Source organism: Punica granatum, chromosome 3 (genome assembly GCF_007655135.1).
Source record: "Punica granatum isolate Tunisia-2019 chromosome 3, ASM765513v2, whole genome shotgun sequence".
In the NCBI taxonomy this organism is placed as follows: Eukaryota; Viridiplantae; Streptophyta; class Magnoliopsida; order Myrtales; family Lythraceae; genus Punica; species Punica granatum.
The window spans coordinates 14035489-14057378 of NC_045129.1; the positions used below are offsets into that span (position 1 = coordinate 14035489).

Consider the following 21890-nt stretch of genomic DNA (forward strand, 5'->3'; position numbering starts at 1 on the left):
TTAACTGTTATACTGGAAATACTTTAATTTCAACAATAGCTTTAGGTGCCGTGGCGGAACAGGAAGGGAGCAGGAACTGAGGGAGGCATGGAGAAAAATAAATTAATTAATTAAAGGCATCAGGAAGCCTTGTTGTCGCCCATGACTTTTTCCTACATATGGAGCCCACAAATTCATATTGGAAAAAAAATTAGCAAATCCATTTTGTTTTTTGCTAGTTAAAAATAAGTAGAGTTAAATAATGTTTGATTCCGAAAAAAGCCCACGTTTTGCTAATGTCCAAGGATTGTTAGGTGAAAGGGGAATCTATCTATTACCCCTAAAAAAAGAACATAGCGGGAACTATTCCGTCAATGTGTGTTTCTGTTTCATCCTACGAACATTCTTGTTGTTTCTCTTCTTCATATACAACAGTTGTATCAGAGTTTTTGTACACTGTGGAAACCATTGATTTGATTTGAATCATGAGCTGGTCAGTGATGATCTTCATCAGAGACAAATGTTTTTGTCTCATCGCCTTGCTGGGAATTTGTGCTGCGAGATCTCCATACATGGGCCACATCAGTCCCGGGTTTGTGACCTCTCAGATGGACTGGGCCAACCAAGGCGGCCGTTTCTTGGTATCGAACAATTCGGGTTTTGCTTTGGGATTTGACATGGCTGAGATCGATCCCTCGTCTTCTGTACTCATTGTCACCCATGTCAATAGCTCCACGAAAGTTTGGACTGCCAACCGAGGCCGATTGATCTCAAATTCCGCCAAGTTCGTTTTCAATGCTAGCGGTGATGTGTACTTAGAAGACAACAGCAACATGGTGTGGTGCACAAACACGACAGGGAAGAAGGCGACCCGGATGGTGCTGCAGGATTCCGGGAATTTGGTGTTGATCGGGGACGAGGAGAAAATTCTGTGGCAGAGCTTTAGCCACCCGACCGACACCCTGTTACCAGGTCAGGAGTTCAAGGAAGGGATGAAGCTCAGGAGCTTCCCAAACATCAATAACCTGTCCTTATATCTTGAGATCAAGTCTGGGGATTTGGTTCTGTATGCGGGCTTTCAGACACCACAAACCTATTGGTCCATCAAGAACGATGTCAGAAGGACCAACACAAGAGCTACCAGGCAGGTTCACTCCGTTTCCTTAGTGTCCAATTCGTGGAACTTCTACGATCAAAGTGAGTCCTTACTATGGCAGTTTATCTTTTCTGCAAGCTCTGGCCCTGGTGACTTGTGGGTCGCTTTTTTGGACCAAGACGGTTCGATCACATTCAATAATCTACATGTAAATGGGTCAACTGCTAATAGTGTGAGAATCCCGCAGCACACCTGCGAAGTTCCCGAACACTGCAACCCATATAGTATGTGCTATTTTGGGGGCCGTTGCCAGTGCCTCAAGACTTTAATTTCTCAACCAGCGTGCAGACCTCCTGCCCTGTCGTCGTGCAGCCAGTCCAATGATCGGGTGGACGTATTATCTGTTGGAGAGAAGCTTGATTATTTTGCGCTCCCTTACAGCACCCCCGCATTGAAGTCGAATCTTAATGTATGTACAGCAGCTTGTCGTAGCAACTGCTCCTGCAATGTTCTGTTTTATGAGAGGAGTTCTGGAAACTGCTTTTTGTTTGATGAGATAGGTGGCTACCGATCACCTATTCCCGGGTCTGCTGGATTTGTTTCATATGTAAAGATCGTAAGTGGATCTGTAAGCAAAGGAGGCAGCAAAAAGAGGAAAGAGGCCGTACTGACCGTGTCCATCACTATTGCATCAATTGCAATCCTCGAGATTTTAACATATATTGGAATTCGGTGCCACCATAAGAGGAAGAAATTAGTGAAGAGCTCTTCTCAAGAGAACTTGGAGGACGAGGATTTCTTTGAGAATCTATCTGGCATGCTTACGCGTTTCAGATATGTTGATATCTGCCAAGTAACTAAAAACTTCTCGACAAAGGTTGGGCAGGGCGGATTTGGGTCCGTCTATCTTGGAATGCTGCCCAACGGGATAGTATTGGCTATTAAGAAGCTGGAATCAATCGGACAGGGAAAGAAGGAATTCTGGGTCGAAGTCAGCACAGTAGGGAGTATCCATCACCTGCATCTGGTGAAACTGAAGGGCTTCTGTGCTGAGGGGCCCCATCGACTTCTTGTATATGAATACATGCCAAATGGGTCTTTGGATCGATGGATCTTCAGAAACGGTGGCAGAGAAGGCACTTCAGTACTGGATTGGAGTACGAGATTCAGTATTGCAGTGGGAATAGCAAAGGGACTAGCTTATCTGCACGACGAGTGTGAAGGGAAGATCGTGCACTGCGACATAAAGCCGCAAAATATCCTTCTAGATGAAAATTTCGTGGCCAAAGTAAGTGATTTTGGCCTTGCAAAATTAATGAGCCGACAAGACAGTCTTGTATACACGACCCTAAGGGGTACGAGAGGGTACTTGGCCCCTGAGTGGATCACGAATAACCCAATATCAGAGAAGAGTGACGTGTACAGCTATGGAATGGTGCTGCTTGAGATCATTGGAGGAAGGAAGAATTACGACTCTGAGGAGTGTTCTGAGAAGGCCTATTTTGCTTCCTATGCCGTCAAGATGCTGGAACAAGGGAGAGCGAACAAAATAGTTGACCCGGACATGGAATTTGATGGGAACGATAAGAGAGTAATTACTTCCATAAGAGTCGCTCTATGGTGTATACAAGAGGAGATGTTCTTGAGACCTTCCATGACAAAAGTAGTGCAAATGCTGGAAGGGCTCTGTGACGTCCCGGAGCCTCCGATCTCTATTCCTTCGAGTTCTCGTCCTAAATCGAGTGGTGGAGAATGTACTCTAGTAGAACACTCTGACACAAATAGCACTGCATTTTTGTCGGCAGTGTATCTTTCGGGGCCTCGGTAATTGATTAATTGTTCTGTACCTTGCTCTTTGATCTCTTTCGCTTTCCAAATATCCACAATTGAGTCGAAGATAATTAAGTCCATGTTTGCACAGTTAAAATCCTTTCATCATTCAGGAATTAATTTGTTGGTAAAAGCAAGAAGTGAGAAATGGTTCATCGCATAACAACAACAATTTTTCTTGTTAAATTTTCTTTCTGAGCTTAACTAAATATGCAGAGTTTTTCTAGCAAGAACTTGAAAGTTCTGGGACGAACTGAGTCACCAGTAATAAATTATGGCACAGCTGCTAGAAATATAGTTGTCTTAGAGACTCTTGTTCGTGTTAAAAACCCCTTGTCCCAAATTTGGGACGTATTTGTAAGCTTAGAGACTCTTGCTCGCGTTAAAAACCCCTTGTCCCAAATTTGGGACGTATTGAAAACTAGGCGCTTGCATATCGAAGAAACTTTTAACTGCCTCACTTGGTCAAACAGCTTTTACTGTTCATGCTCTGGTATGATTTTCGTCATAGATTCAAGGTCATTTGGACAACTTCTGCCAACTTTTCTACGAAAATCTATTTTTTATGGGAGGATTTTTCTCGTACAGTTTCAACTACTTCTGAACTACCATTGAATCAGTATTGCTCCTCATAATGTCCAGAATCCATGCTGAAAGCTCTTCCTTCATCTGGTGAATCACTTCTGGGTACGAGGCCTATTGGTTGGGTTTTGGCAAACCATAGTAAAAGATTCCTGATTTCGAATAAGTGTTCCAGTTATCGGTGCATAAGCTTTTTATGCTAGCAGGCCGCAGGTGTTCCCACCAATATCTGCATATATACCATTTCGGCTGCTGACCAAGATCAAATACCAATAAGCTCTGCATTGCGCTTATAATGAATGTCCCCTTACGGAAATTGGAGAATGATCTATTGTGGTCCAAGGACACGATGGTATAACCAAACAGAAACAACGAGTTAAATTAGTCGGATTCCTTCCCAAAGCCTATTGTCGGGTTAGGAGACTCTTTCTGCCTGGTCCTCTTGGACCAGGTACAGGATACCTGGCCTCACCCAAGCCCAAGTGTTGTTTGGAATCTAGACTCGACATCAATCCATACATGAAACCTTTCAAGTTTAATCCCATCGTTCTAGCCTAGAGCGAAATGTCGATGGAGTTCCCGGCTCCTGTGGCCTGTATTATCTTACAGCAATTACTCTAGCTATGCCCCGATGTATGGAGGCAATGGGGATATTGATAACTGTTTGACATGAAAGAAGTTGTCGGTTGCCAGGATCCCTAGTTCATGTCTTGCATGTGAAGATTGAGGATTATAAGAATATCCATAGGAGGATCTAACATTTCTTAACTATCTTACGTCATAATTTGAATTACTCTGGTTTACGTGCAATGGAAAAACACATAGTGAAATATAATTTAAACATCTATAATATATTAAACAACGGCAACAGCTCTATACATGGACAAAGCAGCAGCTCTATGTAGGCGGCTCAACTATGATAAAGTTACTATTGAGGTTGACGTTAGTAAAGAGATTCCCCAGAAAGTGAAAATGTGATAAATGTGAGCTGCAGGGCATGTTCAGGCTACTAATCGGACATAAGATTGGGAATGGAAGCAACGTTTCATTCTGGTACCATTCCAGGCTTACAGTAGGCCCACTCATTTCTTTCTGCTCTAGAGGCCTAGCTTGTTTTCCTTCGATATCAAAGGAAGCTAGAAGCTCCAATATGCACGTGCGTTTGATTAAAAAATGTGGCTGCTTGCTCTTCCCATTTCTGAGAAGCATTATGCAATCTGGGTTCCTAATCAGAGAGGTGCATTTTCTTCCAGGAGTGCGTGGGAGCAGATAAAAAGTCGAGGGTGCAAAGCAGAATGGTCTGAAGATGTGTGGTTTCCCGGTCAAGTTATCCTTTATTTGTTGGTTAGCTTGGCTAGATTACCTTGCCGCCATGGATAGGGTCCTGCATTGGGATATCACCTTGCAATCCGATAAATGTGAGTTTTGTAAACAACAGCAGGAGACAAAGCAACATAGTTTCGTTGCCCCTCCTATCAGTAAGTGCATATGGCTGAATGTGCTTGGGAGAGCTAGGATTTCTAGATGTGTGATTGATTGGTTCTGAAGCTACTTCGGTTGTCTCTCTATAGGGTAGATCCTTCGATGTTATCATTACAAAACTTCACTGGAGTCATTACATTTATTATGTTTGGTTGGAGAGGAATGGTCGAACATTTTAGGGGAGGACTAAACATGTTTCTAAGATTGTGCATCATATTGTTGCTGCGGTCAAGTTGAAGACTCTGTCAATCTCAGCAGTCAGGAGTGCAATACAAATTGCAGAACTCGAAGCTCGCTGGAAGTCTAGGACTGAGGCTAGCTCGATGGGCTCTGATATTTTGTTGCCATGGTTTTCGCCCATCGTTGGGCATCGGGTTAGTGGTTTATCCAAACTGTTGTACATGTTTTTTAAATAATGAGATGAGAAATAACACTACTTTTTCCAAAAATAAAAATAAAAATGAGAGGGCAGATCTAGGAGTTAGGACCTGAAGTCTCTTCTAGTACAACCTTACTAACGGATATCAAATATTATATGCTTCCACATTAACATATAAAAATCAAAAATCAAAATAATAATTGAATATCTCAATGTAATATTGAAATGAAAAAATAAATAAAATATCCGAAAATGGATATTTGAGATTTCATATTTTGAGTTTTTAGGGTACACCTTATCATCAATATTATCAAAATCAATTTAATTTACCTTGTTAAACAAATAATTAAGCAAGTGTTCATCTATAAATTTCTCTGAAATATAAATATAACTAGGCGTAGAGCTTGGTCGGTGTGTCGAATAGAACAAAACACATTTAGATGGAAAAATTGACAAACTTATAAAATAAATTATATTATATGAATTTGAGAAACTCTACATGTACAACAGCAAAAGTTGGAATATTAAAAACATATCATGTAAATATTCATATTTCCTTAAGGAAATATTTATTCAAAATGAAGGGATTTTAAAATTTGAAATATATTAAATAATTATAAATGTATATACAAAATCATAACTTTGAGATTTATTGATAATTTACAAATAATCCTTGTTAAAACGTCAATTTTTTCATAAGATTTGCAATAATTGAATTGCTCTATAGAAATCAAAATTTAAGAATACTTTTGGTTCATTAAATTAAAAAATAATAATAGTAATACGCCAGGTAAAAGTACGATTTATTTTATTTATTCATTAGAAAAAGTAAAAATTATTTCGAGAATGTTTTACCTCTTTGTTAGGAAGAGTCACATCCATAGCAATCCCACGGGAAGAATCACATCCATAGCAATCCTACATGTTGGGTGTATAATGATTGGGCCTATCTCCGACCTAAAAGTTCAAACTGATAGGTTATGGTATCCAATCTCTTACAAACTCTTGGATTTCTATGCAATACTTCGATGTGGGACAAATCACTCTCAAGAAATGACCATGAGCCGGACATTTTTCTTCCATGAATGAGGGGGACAGATTAACCACGAGTTCCACACTTGGATTTAAGATAAATTGGCCGCAAGTTCCACACTCAGCTTAAACCAAACAAGCAGGCCTTGAGTTCCACACTCGGATTAACACGGGCATACTTTGGCGACAAGGAGATAATAGACTTAGCAGTGTGTGAGCTCACCGGATATACGGAAGCATAACCTGCTCTGATACCATGTAAAATTTACATTAGCTCTATAAGCGGTTGGCCCATCTCCAACCCAGAAAACTCTAGCTAATGGTAATCCATCTTATTTATAATGAAGTGATAAACCCAATTATTTATACAAATTAATAAATATCATATCTATGATGATATTATTCAAATTTTGAAATTTAAAATATGAAAATTGAACTTTCAATTCATTGTTGGATAAAAATTCAGAGCCGGTTCAAGAATTAATTTAAAAAATACTAACATCATTCAGATCCAGTTCAACTCAATTCCGGTTCGAAATTTGATTTGGGTAACTACTAAGACGATTTCTAAAATAATTTCTCGAAATTGAGTATGAAAACTACTGATATTATGAAGGATCTCGGTTGAATGATATGAAGTTACCACCATAAGTACAACACTAGGATGATCCCTTTTTTGGTACTTTCTAAACCTAAATTCTCATATATTCAAAGTATGACATTATGTTTGGACTGAGGGGTTTGACGGTTTTTGAAGGGGAATAGAGTTTGGAGGTGTTTCAGATCTTTCTAGAAACCTTATATGACAAAATTTTATAAAAGCTTTTGAGGGGTCATCTCAAAATCAGTAAGTTTATCTAGCGTAGATTCTGTTTATGCGGCGTATAATTTTCTTTAATGGCCTAACTTATCGTAGCTACACAACTGTGGAGTTCACTTATTTTAGGAAGTTAGGCCCTACCTACATTAACAATATTAAGAATTGGATACTAACGTGGATTGATTCAAGCGATTCGGCGCTTATTTCTCTTAAATAAGGTCTCGAGTTTAAATTCTTGTGAATGCAGAAAATTCATATTGGGAGATCTTTATCCCTTAGTGGGCCGACCATGTTCGATTGGATTAGTTAGGATTCAATTAAACTTGCGGATAGTAGGGTTCACACCGATAAAAATATTAAGAATCGGACGAAAAGCCTTAACAAAAAAGAAAAAAGAAAAAAGAAGAAGTGGATGAAAAGATTTATGTCATATAAATACATGTTTTAGATATTATTATTCGAAAATACTGCCACTGTATTTGTGCGATCAAACCGTACTTGTGCTGGTCTGTCCTAATGCGAGCGACCTTGTACTAAATGAAACCCCTTTTTTGATTCTTTGGCGTACCATCGGCAATAACCAAAAACAAAAAACAAAAAAATTCTCAAATTCTCAATGAAATTAAAAATAATAATAATAAATTAAGGACCAGTTTCGCCGAAAGAATGGGAAACAAACAAGATCTTTACCTCGCAAACAAAAGCGGAGGTATCAAGAGGTTGGAGTTCCCGTCCCCTAAGCTTCTCTTTCGATGTACGCTTTGATATTCAAAAGTTCAATAAATTTTAACTAATTTAATTTTAGCCTCCTCGAAAATAATATTCACCCGACATGAATTTTATCCTTTCATAGATAAGACTCAAATCAAAATTTTAATTAAAAATAATAAATATCAAATCATTTAAACTAATTTGCGTGGAAGTCTTCTTCAATCTGCATGTGGGAACCCAAACATTTTCGTTTCCTTGGACAGCAGAACGGAAAGGCCGTGACAAGTGGTAGTAGAAGGTTGGTTAGAGAGTTGACTTTGTTGTAGGAAGTCCTCATGCCAAGCATATCTATGAGGTGGCTAATCCCAAACCAGGTTTGAGAAGGTGTCCCAAGCCAAAAAAAAAAAAAGGATAAAGAGAATACTAGACCAAGCCTTGAGTAGGCTGCAATTGGTCGAATTTCGCTCTCTGGTCGGCCCCTCTACTTGACTAAACAAAGTGTATTAACACTCGTGAATTGAGTGTATGGACTACCCCTTTTGATCTTAACTTATTATATTTACTAGTGGAACAACACGTGTGTTGCACGTGCTAGGATTGTGGTTCGTACTGATTTCAAGAAATCTCGATGCAAAAAATGATTTGAGTAGCTTAAAATATTATATAAATGAATAAAATGGAAAATCCCGTACACTTACAAGGATCATCATGATATTTTTCATGAATAAACTCTATTTACTTCATAAAATATAAGCCAAAAATAGGTTCGAGGATTCCTTTCAATATAATATAAGATTTAAAAGATATCATTTACATTAAGTTTCTGAAAGTCAGGTGTCTGTGATTCTCAATGTATTATATAAGCTAGTAATTTGCGCAAAGGTGAAATGAAAATAAGCTAAGTTCGATACCAATGTAGTAAGAACAATCAGACGCCAATCTTCAGCAAACTAAACGATAATTGGTGAGAAATGTAAATTATAGGAGGAATCAGTAAATGATTCGTTTGAACTACATAAGTGGAGCATTGTGCGTTTGATCCAAAAGGCATAAACTTTCCAATTAATCCATTTCGAGGAAAGAGCACATTAAAGAAAGAATAATTGCACAATGACACAAAAAAAAAAAAACAACAACAACAACACAAAGGAGATAGCACAAACATAATGGGACAGAAATTATCAAAAGCGGGGACAAATTACATAAAGACTGTATGCACACAACAAAAATCATTTAGGCACAAATCATTTAGGAGCAGCAACAGCAAGGGAAAGGGCACAATGGAGGATTCATTGGAAGGGCACAAACGGTTGGATGGGAATGAGGCCATCTGAAAGGCAGACGTAGGCGACCCCGACAGGCAGGCGCTGTGGGGTTGATTGCAGGTGGAGGAGCAGGCCCCCCCGGCATGGGGGGCTATGTGATTACCTGCACATATTTTATCGCGGGCACCCCTGGCGATAGCACTATGTTTCCATTTTTTAAAATTTATCTATTTTTAGTTTTTGAAAATATTTTTTATTTAAAACCGAACAAAAAACATAAACGGATTTTATGATAAACTAATGGAAGGACTAGACTCGATACTGCGGGAGGAGATCGAGGACGAGATATAATTTAAAGAGTAAATTACACCATACATCATGATTTTTAAAATAATTTTACTATACATCATATTTTAAAAAAATTTCACGACACATCATGAAAATTTTTAAAATTTTCACCGCATGTCATATCGTTTCCGTCCAAAATTGGATTGAATTGTAACATTATGACATTTTTGGAGACAATTTTGCACAAAAGAAAATGTGAGGGATTTAAACGGAAAATGAAAAATATTTTTTTAAAAAAAAAAAGGAAAGGAAGGAGCTGATCAGGATGGGAGGTTGGAGGACCTCGCCAACCACCTAACACCCCCGCCGACAGTCGATCCCACAATGGGGGTCGTCGGCCGGCTCAGACCAAGCTAACAATCTCGATTAAGGGGTCGACGGCCGTCAAGGGCACCCCCGACCCCTCTAATTTTGGGGATCCCAACAACGGGATCTCCCAAATTGAGTGGGGGTCAGGGGTACCCCCGCCAGCAATCGACCCCCTAATTGAGGTCGTCGGCCGGCTCAAATCAAGTTGGCGAACTCGACTGAGGGGTCAACGGCCGGCGAGGGCACCCTTGACCCCCCAATTTGGGGAATCCCAGTGGCGGGATCCCTGAAAATGTCGTAACATTATCATTTAATCTAATTTTGGACGGGAAAGTAACAATATGATGTGCAGTGAAAAATTTAAAAAATTTCATGATGTGTCGTGAAAATTTTTAAAAATATGATCTGTTGTGAAATTATTTCAAAAATCATGATGTATGGTGTAATTTACCCTAATTTAAAATTTAGGACGAAAATGACAAAAAAAAAAAGGCTAATGAATGATGACCAAAATCGACATTTTCAATTTTAACATTCATCAACAATCATATCATTTATCCGACCACTTTTAGCCCTTGCGTAATGTGACCCAAGTTTTCTTACATCTAAATCATCTACATTTATATTATAACAAGAGTAAACTATCATTTCGGTCCCCAATGTTTGACCCAGCCATCAACTTCATCCTTGAAGTTTTAGAGCCATCAATTTCGTCCTCAAAAACTGAATTTTCCCATCAATCTACTCCTTCCATCTAACCACCGTTTAAAAAGACTTAACAACGTCCAAAAAATGATGTTTAATTAAATTAAAAAAACTAAAATAATAACAAAGTATCTTGGTAACAGGAGAACGAAGTTACAGATGGGTTCGACAGCGGTGGTGGTGGCGGGTCCCAGCGGGCCACCTCCCTCCGTCACAGTCCTACGAACCCTTGCCTCCCCTTTCCTTTCCCCTCTCGTTGTTTCCCCCATATCCAAAATATACCAAGCCCCAACCCCAACATCAATATGTGTGTATGCAGCAGCCTTTCTCTTCCCTCATCTGAAGTTATATCTTTTCCTTTCTCTCCCCCCTCTCTCTCTCTTCTTTGTATTTCGATTTTTGTTAGCTCATTTTCTCGGAGGCCAAAGAAGAAACGAATTTGTAAATTTTTGGGCTCAAGCATCTCTAACAGTGTTGAAGAGCTCCCTTTTATTCAACCCTAGCTCTGATCCTCTGCAAGGTTTTGATCGACAACAGGCCGAGAAGATGGACGATCATGACGACAACGGGGCAGCCGCCTCAGATCTTAGCACCATCATCGGCACGACATAGATGTAGACCACTACCTGACCGTCTTGACCCCGCTAGCTCTCCGCCATCAATGACCACCCTATCCCATTCCGAACCATACCCTTGAAGCATAAGCCCATCGATTGGGACCCTACCTGTGACCAGACATGAAGCACCGAGACCCTCCATTAGACCTTGCCTTGGAGGGAGAGGTGGCTGGCTTGAATCCCTCACCACTAAGCTCATCATCTCCCCATTACCTAGAAAGCAAATTTTTTAGTTATATTTTTGTTCACCTTTCTTTTTTTTTTAAATTTAACACCCTTTTTTGGACGCTGTTAAGCCTTTTAGACGAGAGACTAGATTGATGGGGAAATTCAATCTCTAAGGATGATATTGATGGCTTCGAAACTTAAAGGATGCAGTTGATGGCCGAGTTAGACATTAAGGTCCCAAATGATAGTTTTCTCTTACAACAAAGTCCCGAGTTGAATTCTCACTCGTCATGTGCTTAAAAATATAAAATTGAGTTTTTTTTCGCGTTGTCACATCATCACTAAAATATAAGGAAATTTTTATATTCTTTTTTAAGAAAATATTCTTACATAGATTGTCCTAATTGAATATACTCATAATATTTTCTTATTTAATTTTATATATAGTAGAATATATAGATTATATCAATATATAACCCAATGGAATATATATATTATACACAGGGCAAGAATATGCTGTAAAATCTATAGACTATATGTACATGACCCAATGTATAGATTCTATACAAAGGAATAGCCCAAATTGAACTCTCATGTCGCCACATATTGCAAAACATAAACAGAGCTCTCTTTCATTGCCACAGTCATTTATATTGAGGAAATTTTTATATATTTATTAACAAAATATACTTAGAAAGATTGTCGCAATTGTAATGAATATATTCATAATAGTTTCTTATTTAATCGTGTAGTAGAATATATAAATTATATGTATATATAGCCTAGCAAAATTATGTATATTATTTCAATATGACTTAATTATAGTAAATTTTTACATTTGATATATTTTATGATTATTTTAAAATCATTGATTTTAAAAAATTATTAAGGAAATTTTATTTTTTCATCAATATATATATATATATATGTCGTTTAACATATCTATAATATAAATATGTATATATATCTTATACTTTAAGTCGTCCATTTATAAAAGGCAATAAATCACAACAAAATATATAATAGTATATGGATGGATTTTTATTACATTATTATGTATATATTACTATATAATTTTAAATATTATGTTTCCCTTATTAAATTTGAATTCTCTCATTTTGGTTGACTATATGTGTAATGTTGCTCGAATTCTATGATAAGCAACGATCCATAAATTCTCAAATAAAAGCCATTCTCCTTTTTTATTCTTTTTTAGATGAATGTCACAATTGGATCCTCTCCACTATATTCGAAGGTCTCTAACGCCTGCTTGAGATTTAAGTGATAGAAGAGCCAACCCATAGATGCTACCTCATAATGAGATGGTTTTTTTTTACATAAGAACAACTTATATAAAAGAGGATTCAATTTTTCTATCATATACTTATCAGGGGTTTTGAGTCGCTAGTTTAAATTTTCGTTTGGAGTTTGTTAGGGTATTAATTATTCTTTTATATTTTACCCAAAATAATTACTTTTATGATGAATTGTCGCATTATTATTTACTTTGATATTGAGAGTCTGAATATTTTATTTTAATTTTTATTTTGTTTAAAATAATATTCATTTTAAAGGTTGATATCACTTAGGGTATTAACTATTCTAGGTATTGTATTGTCTAGGCTTTTGGAACTTTATTTTACACTAGACATAACTTGTGTTTGTTTCAATTTAATCAAATAAGTAGTTAAAATTAGTTACAAGTTAGTTATAAGGAAAAATGAATAGGAGAAAAATAAAAAGATGAGAGTTGATGGTATAAGCTAACTTAATCATTAAGCCAAAAATCACTTAATGAGTAAGTGAAAAATATTTAATTTAATGAAATAGGCAATTTTCTACTGATTGGTATTCATAATCCCTAACAAAATATCTTCTCATCATTATCATTATTCCCCACTTCTTATACATTTCTTTTCATAACTAATTAAGTATTTAATTTTTAAGCACTTAATTCATCAAACGCCACCTAATGGAGTTAATGATATATAAAGCCTTAACCCGCACTATTCAGTAAATATATGAATACATATAAATACTATTTCTTTTTTTTTTATAATCTATAACCGTATCTATATATATTAATCATAAATTATTAATGATATTATTTTTTAAAAAATTAACTAATTTTTCCAAGATAATTATCTTGAGTAACTATATTTCAGTTGCTTTATATTTTTTAAGATAATTAATATTAGATTGTGTGTTTCCTTTACGAAATTATTTTTTTCAATTCAAATATATATACTTTGCACTTGCTTACTTTTCTAAATTCATTACGAGATTCTAGAAGGGCAACCAACCTCTATTTAACTTATTTATTATTACGTTAGCTAAATGAAATCACTAAACCGCCATAACAATAACATAATCTAAATTATGTCAATGCAATATGATTACTATCAATATAATCATATAGCATAATCTTTTTCATTTTTTGGTGAACAGTTTCTATATAAAATATATTATTTTATATTATTTACTATTAAAAAATTTAAATAATTCTCGTGCAACTTGCAAGTATTCATCTAGTTTAATTAAAGTATTAAATACATCTTTTATGATCTTCTATATTTCTTGTTTCACTCTCATATAAACTTAAAAATATATGTATGCAATAACTTATATCGAGCGAAATGTATGCCATCATTGCTGGTGTAATCTATAGCGTCGCTTATTCCCATCACACCATGCACTTGAAACAAATAGTGAAAACCAGTCGAGATGCTAATGAACATTGATCAAACCTTCTTCAGGTGAAACCTGCTTTAAGTGACTTTGCCCTTGAAAGGAAACCTGTCCATTTAACCTACCTATCCACAAAAAAAAAAATTCAAATTATCCTTCCAACTCCTAACATCTCAAACTACATGATGTCGAGCCCGAGCAAAAGTTACTGAAACTCAGAGAAGGGCTTTACATCGAGTATGTGATCAATCATGCCTTTCAAAATCCAATCGACTAAAGAACGTGCTATCTATTTTAATGATCTGTAAGCTTGGATTGGTTTTTGAATCATGATTCAATTCAACTCAATTTTATTTTAGGAAATAAGAAAAGACGAAAAAATAGTTATGGTAAATGTTGACGAATATATGAATATGTGAGAATATATATATTTGTATATATATATATATATATGAGAAAGTAGATTATGAATTTATTATTAAAAATTTAAGTATAAAAATAATTATAAAAAAATATAAGTGAGAAATCCTTATTATATGAAAAAAAAGTAAAATAATAATGATTACAGTGTTGAATTTTGAAAAGAATAGTGTTAAGGGTAAATCAAAATTTTAATTCAAAACCAAACAAAAGTATTATTTCAAATTATCAAATTAAAGAAATTGCAAAGTTTTTTCTAATCAGTTTCCTGTTAAAAAAATATAAATTTTAAATATTTAATAAAGAATATCAAATAATCTTACATAAATATCGAATCGATGGCAAAGTAAATTCTCAGGGGCAACCTAATTCTGGATCCACGTCAGTCGTCACACATTTTCCACACAGCAGTAACAAACAAAGCGAAGAATTATATAAACAAATAAATGAATTTGGAAAAAAAAACAAAGACAACAAAAAAAAATGTTATTTTTTATATCAAAGAAAGGAATAAAGAGGTGGCAGAAACTTTTTGTTTCTTCTCACAAAAGCCTTCCCTCTCTCCCACTCTACGCTTTCACTCTGCCACCGCTACCTCTGCTCTCTCCGCCACTTCCGATGCCATGACGGGCCTCCACCCGCCTTTCCCCGGCCCCGGCTTCCGCCGCCGCACCACTCCGGCTCCCGGCCGCGCGATGCCCCCCTCGGGCACCTCCCGCTCTTACCACGGCCCTTCCCCCTTCCCCCACAACCAATTCCTCCAACCCGGCACCAATTCCGGCCCCCCGCCGCCGAGCTTCTCCATCTTTCTCCGTCCCAGCAGCCAGTGGCCGCATCTCCGGGACCACCGCGACCCCCGCTCCGAAATCCAGGCCCTTGTTGATAAATGCGACCCTCCGCCGGTCGAATTCCTGCCGTACCGCCCGGGAAGGGCGATCGCCACCCTGGTCTACAGGCAGTGGACCCACGCGCGCGACGCCCTGCTGCTCTTCTGGTCCACTCGCCTCAACGGTGAGCACGCCCTGTCGCTCGAGCTAGTTTCTCCCCTGCTGTTGCCCTCCGACAAACAGGAGCTAAATGAGTCCTTGAAAGCCCTATTCCTCGAGAAAATCAACGGTTTGCTTGCGGGCGAGCAGCTGAGGGGTTGGCAGAAGAAATTGGACAGCGTCCTGGACGATCTCGCCAAAGTGAGGAAGTTGCTGAAAAGGCCCAATCGTCTTGGGGCCCAGGCAGAGCTCTCCGAGAGGGAGAGGGGCCTGGTGGCAGAGCGTGAACTGATCACGAAGCGAATACGGGAATTTAAGGCCGCTATGAACTGTATCAGGGCACACTTAGAGGGGAAACCCGAGGAGCTTACAGAGGCCTTCGTTCCGACGTTTAAGTTTGCGACGGGGGACTTCATTTGGAACAGAATTCATCATTTGATCTTGAGGGAGTGCAAGCGGCTGGATGACGGGCTTCCGATTTATGCCCACAGGCAGGAGATCCTTAAAAGCATATATCTTGAACAGGTTTGGTGTCTCCTCTTCTGCTTTGATCAGTGTCAAGTTCTTGTCTTGATGATGAAGTATCAGAAGGTTCTTTAATTTCCTTAGCCAAAGAAGCCTTTGTGTTTTGTGCTCTAGATTTAGCTTTCTTGATAGCCAAGAATTCGTCATTATCGTGGTGTTGATTGTCGTTATTGATCGGGAAAGCTTTCTTTCTTTCTTGTTTTTCCTTTTTCATTTTCCGGTTGAGGGTAAAATCGAGTTAGGCTGCTGGTTCTTTGTTTTACCTGTTCTCCTTGATGGTCATTGTCGTTTTTACTATGTTCTGTTTGTAATTATTCATTCAACGAAAAGTTCTCCTGTATGGTCAATGGAAGTTTCTAGGTTAAGTTGCTTGTGTTAGCGATTCTCATTTAATGATCAGTCGATATTTTTATAGTAGGTAATGTCACGTTCAAGTACCTATGTGTCTGCTATCACTTCACATTCTTGGGTCTATCAAAGTTCATATAATGAATAAATGTCGTATAAAAACATCGAGAAATGTGACATGTTGATTCCTAGATGAGATGAAAACTGGAGAGCTCAAGGATTGGACAGTAAAATTATAATGTAATCGAGGTTAATCAAATCTGGATCTTTTTCATTCACTTCTTTTGTTCCAAGCATATTCGGTAAAAGCATCTGCTGTTTTGACATGAAGTCACTCATAGCTCTTTTAGTGCCTCTAGTTTATTGATCTGAAAATTGCCTGTGCAGATAATGGTTCTGATTGGAGAGACCGGTTCTGGCAAGAGTACACAGTTGGCGCAGTTCATTGCTGATGCTGGTATGGCAAAAAAATCCATAGTGTGTACTCAGCCTCGGAAGATTGCAGCAATCTCCCTGACTCAACGTGTCAGAGAGGAAAGCAGTAGCTGTTACGAGGACAACTCTGTCATCTGTTATCCGACATTCTCATCTTCCCAATCATTCTGCTCCAACGTTGTCTACATGACCGACCATTGTCTGTTGCAGCACTACATGTCGGACAACAAGTTGTCAGGGATCTCTTGTATTATCATTGATGAGGCCCACGAGAGGAGCTTGAACACTGATCTGCTTTTGGCTCGGCTCAAGTTTTTGCTTGCCGAGAGGGATTGCCTAAGGCTCATTATAATGTCTGCTACAGCTGATGCAAAACAGCTCTCAGACTACTTCTACGAGTGTAAAATTATGCATGTGGTGGGAAGAAACTACCCTGTCGAGATTAGATATGCCCCGATCTTGCAAGAGGGAAGTTCTCCTTCCAGTACTGTGCCTTTGTATGTTTCAGAGGCAGTAAGGATGGCAAAGGAGGTCCACAGGATGCATAGAGAGGGGACTATTCTGGCCTTCTTGACCTCCCAAGCTGAAGTAGAATGGGCTTGTAAGAACTTCCTCGCTCCCTCTGCAGTCGCTTTACCCTTACATGGAAAGCTCACCCATGAAGAGCAGCAGAAAGTGTTCCAGAGCTTCTCTGGGATAAGGAAAGTTATATTTGCCACAAATCTTGCTGAGACGTCTCTGACCATTCCAGGAGTCAAGTACGCGATTGACTCCGGTATGGTGAAGGAGAGCAAGTTCGAAGCTACGACTGGAATGAACATCCTCAGGGTTTGCACTATCAGCAAAAGCTCAGCCAATCAGAGAGCTGGTCGTGCTGGGAGAACTGAACCGGGGGTCTGCTATAGGCTGTACTCTTCTCATGACTTCGAGTCTATGGACAACACACAAGAACCCGAAATTCGTAGAGTGCACCTTGGTATTGCAGTTCTGAGGATCCTCGCCTTTGGAACTAAGAAATTGCAGGAGTTTGAATTCATCGATGCTCCCAGTGACAGAGCCATTGATATGGCAATTCGGAATCTTGTTCAATTAGGCGCTGTCATCATAAATAATGACTCTTATGATTTGACTAGTCATGGAAGGTGCTTGCTTAAGCTTGGCATTGAACCTCGGCTTGGAAAGCTGATATATAGCTGCTTAGATCACAATTTGGGGATAGAGGGAGTAGTCCTCGCTGCGGTGATGGCGAACTCTAGCAGCATCTTTTGTCGAGTTGGATCCGATGTTGAAAGGCTTAAAGCAGATTCTCTCAAGGTTCAATTTTGCCATCAGAGTGGCGATCTCTTCACCCTGCTCTCAGTCTACAAAAATTGGGAGGCAGCTCGAAAGGAACGGAACAGTTGGTGCTGGGAGAATAGCATCAATGCGAAAACTATGAGAAGGTGCCATGAGACGGTCAAGGAACTCAAGGACTGCCTCTGGAGAGAGCTTGGCATAGACATCCCATCTTTGTGGAGGTGGGACCCTCACAGACCTAATCAGACAGATAAAGACCTAAAAAAGGTGATACTCTCATGCCTCGCAGAGAATGTTGCGATGTACTCTGGACATGAAAGGCTAGGTTATGAAGTGGCCATAACTGGTCAGCAAATTCAGCTTCATCCTTCATGTTCGCTGCTTGTGTTTGGTGAGAAACCATCGTGGGTTGTCTTCAGCGAAATCCTATCAGTTTCCAGTACATTTTTGGTCTGTGTTACTGCCTTTGATTTTGAATGTCTGTCGACGCTCTGCCCTCCCCCCCTATTTGACTCTGTAGAAATGGAGTGCCGGAGGCTGCAACGGAGGTCGATCACTGGTTTTGGTGGCTGTCTCCTGAGAAAGTTCTGTGGAAAGTTCAACAGCAATCTGCACTCTCTTGTGTCCCGCATTCGTGCAGAATGTTCTGATGACCGGGCTAGCATAGAGGTGGACGTGGACCAAAATGAGGTCTTGCTCTTCGCATCCTCAAAGGATTTGGAGAGGGTATGCACCCTTGTGAATGATTGCCTTGAGTATGAGAGGAAATTGCTTCAGAATGAATGTATTGAGAACCCCTTGTACCATGGGCCTGGGTCTGTACCTGTGGCTCTGCTTGGAGCTGGTGCGGTTATCAAGCATATCGAGCTTGAAAAGAACTTCCTATCCGTTGATGTGTATCATCCTGCTGCAAATTCAATTGAAGATAAGGAGCTGCTAATGTTTCTTGAGGAATCTGTGGGTGGCAGTATCTGTTCAATCCATAAATTCTCAGGCAGCAGGTTGGACGAAGAAGGGAAGGAGTGCTGGGGCAGGTTAACTTTTACAACCCCTGAAGCTGCCAGACAAGCTGTTGAACTGAGCAACGTGAAGCTGAGTGGTGCAGAGTTGAAGCTTCTGCCTTCCCGGTCAGCTTTTGGGAGCGATACCAAGGCTCCATCTCATGGTGTCAAAGTAAAAATTTGTTGGCCACGGAGACCGAGCAAAGGGGTCGCTTTTGTTGCGGTCAAACCCATTGATGTTGTTACAGTATTGTGCCACTTCTCGGATCTGGTCATGGGAGGCCAACGTGTCTATTGTGATGCAATTAACTTTCGAGATTTCAACATTGCGATAAAGGCAATTCCGAAAGAGCTCTCAGAGCCTGAGATCCTCGATGTGCTGGCTAATGCCACAAATATAAGAATTCTTGATTGCTTCCTCCGTCGTGGGCAACCGGTTGGAAACCCATCTTGCACTGCGTGCGAGGAGGCTCTATTACGGGAGATCTCTCCCTTGATGCCAAGGTTGAATTCTGTCGAGGTGATTGATCCTGAGGACAAAGATGCCTACATGAAGGCTTTCATTACTTTCGATGCGAGACTGCATTTGGAGGCTGCGGCAGCACTGGAGAGTCTTAGGGGGAAGGTGCTGCCTGGGTTTCTTCCCTGGCAGAAGATTCAAATCCAGCAGCAATTCCACAGCACCTTGTCCTGTCCTGCGTATGTGTATTATGTCATCAAGGAGGAGCTCGATTTGATATTATATAGTTTCAATAATAGGAAAGGTAATCCTCTTCTTGTCTTTTCCAATATTCTTTTTCCTTTTTTTTTTTTATGTATACATATGTGCAAGAAATGTAATTTTGTTTCCTCATTGAGTGGTGCATTAAATTGATACATCCGTAGTTTCATGCAAACCAATAAGGTGTTGCTCATGTGCTGACGTTGCATCAATTGTTAACTTACCTTGCAGGTGCATCGTATAGTTACGAGAGAACTCATACCGGTGGCTTCCGTGTAAAGATCTCTGCGAATGCCACGAGAACTGTGGCGGAACTGAGAAGACCAATCGAAGCTCTAATGCAAGGCAAGATTATAGATCATGCAGACGTCACCCCGTCAATTCTGCAGATCCTCTTCTCACGTGAAGGCGTCGCCCTTATGAAATCGGTACAGAGGGATACTAGAACATATATCCTGTTTGATCGATATAGGAGGACCATAAAGATGTTTGGCCCCTCTAATAAGGTGGCAGAAGCTGAGGAGAGACTTGTCCGATCTTTGCTAGAGCTCCACGAGTGCAAGCAACTTGAGATCCATCTCCGAAGGAGGTTCCTGCCCTCTGATCTGATGAAGGAGCTGGTGACTTTGTATGGGCCGGATCTCCGTGGACTAAAAGAGATGGTCCCTGGTGCAGAATTTACCCTCAATGCCCGGCGTCACATCATCTCCATTCAGGGCGAGAAGGATGCAAAGCAGAAGGTGGAGGAGATTATCTCTGAAATAGTTGCACGGAGGCAGGATGACCTCAAGGGAAGGGACAATGAAGCTTCTATGACCAGCACTGACTGCCCTATCTGCCTTTGTACGGTGGAAGATGGTCACCGCCTTGAGGGCTGCTCTCACCTATTCTGCAGATCGTGTCTGGTGGAGCAGTGCGAGTCTGCTATCAAGGACCTTGATATCCTCCCAATATGCTGTGCTCACGAGGGCTGCAATGCGCCCGTTCTCATCACAGACTTGAAAACTCTACTCCCAACGGAGAGACTGGAGGAGCTCTTCCGCGCTTCTCTTGGGAAATTCGTCGCGACAAGTGGGGGCCTCTTGCGGTTCTGCCCTTCCCCCGACTGCCCCTCAATCTATCGGGTAGGGACCTTGCGCGAGCCCTTCATCTGCGGAGCATGCTTTGTAGAGACGTGCACGAGCTGCCATTTGGAGTACCACCCATCCGTGCCGTGTGAGAGGTACAAGCAGTTCAAGGAAGACCCGGACCTTTCACTGAAGGACTGGTGCCAGGGGAAGGAATACGTGAAGGTCTGTCCTGTCTGTGGGTACACGATCGAGAAGGTCGATGGTTGCAATCACATGGAATGCCGGTGCGGAAGGCACATCTGTTGGGTGTGCTTGAAGTTCTTCTCGACCAGCGATCTCTGCTATGAGCACTTGAGATCTGTTCATGCCGCTATCAACTGAGTTCGAGAAGCAAGCAGCTCCCCTCATTTCTAACCACCGAAGTAGGAATTGTTTTAACGAATAGTGCTGGATCTTTTGTTGGCCACGTACAGAAGACCACAGTTGTATATAGTTAATGCTTATAGAGGCTCAAGATATATATCTACTTATGTGTATGCCGCTATGAGCACTTGAGATCTGTCCATGCCGCCATCAACTGATTTCGAGAAGCAAGCAGCTCCCCTGATTTCTAGCCACCGAAGTAGGAATTGTTCTAACGAATAGTGCTGGATCTTTTATTGGCCATGTACAGAAGTCTGCAGTTGTATATAGTCGATGCTTATCGAGGCTCAAGATATATATGTATATCTGCTTTTGTTTATGAGTGTGCAGTGTTTACAAGATGAGGAATGCTTTGATATAATGAGTATCGGGAAAAATCAACTGTTGGATCGATTAAGATCTAACGTTATGTGTCTCATGGTTGAGTCGAGGGGATGTATTTATACTCCGAGTTGATATTCACGTATGGAAGGACATTTAAACGCGATACTGACTCGTCAAATAGATAACCTGCCGAATTACTCTTTCCTTTATTTTTTCAGGGTTATAGAGATGCCAGGGCGTTTAGCGAAGGAGCTATGGAGTGCCACGATTTCAGTGGAGTGACTTTCAAAATTTATGCAGCACATGTGGGACTTCCATGGAATACTTCCC

General features: G+C 39.8%; 2 protein-coding genes across 2 annotated transcripts; both read left to right on the forward strand.

The window, feature by feature from the left end:
* Positions 1-336: 336 nt before the first annotated feature.
* LOC116198604 (G-type lectin S-receptor-like serine/threonine-protein kinase SD2-5) lies at positions 337-2921 on the forward strand. The gene has a single exon (XM_031528787.1). The coding sequence runs from the start codon at positions 465-467 to the stop codon at positions 2901-2903; it is 2439 nt and encodes an 812-aa protein (XP_031384647.1). The 5' UTR covers positions 337-464; the 3' UTR covers positions 2904-2921.
* Positions 2922-14956: 12035 nt separating this feature from the next.
* LOC116199385 (ATP-dependent RNA helicase DEAH11, chloroplastic-like) lies at positions 14957-21640 on the forward strand. The gene is made up of 3 exons (XM_031529717.1): positions 14957-15942; positions 16678-19786; positions 19975-21640. Exons 1-3 carry the CDS (start codon positions 15055-15057, stop codon positions 21192-21194), a joined length of 5217 nt encoding a protein of 1738 aa, XP_031385577.1. The 5' UTR covers positions 14957-15054; the 3' UTR covers positions 21195-21640.
* Positions 21641-21890: the final 250 nt, after the last annotated feature.

What these genes read in the sequence shown, in the direction of transcription:
- LOC116198604 (XM_031528787.1), top strand. Translation starts at nt 465, where the DNA reads ATGAGCTGGTCAGTGATGATCTTCATCAGAGACAAATGTTTTTGTCTC.
- LOC116199385 (XM_031529717.1), top strand. Translation starts at nt 15,055, where the DNA reads ATGACGGGCCTCCACCCGCCTTTCCCCGGCCCCGGCTTCCGCCGCCGC. An exon ending in AAAGCATATATCTTGAACAG is followed by an intron (nt 15,943 to 16,677) that starts GTTTGGTGTCTC and finishes TTGCCTGTGCAG; the next exon opens with ATAATGGTTCTGATTGGAGA. An exon ending in TAGTTTCAATAATAGGAAAG is followed by an intron (nt 19,787 to 19,974) that starts GTAATCCTCTTC and finishes CTTACCTTGCAG; the next exon opens with GTGCATCGTATAGTTACGAG.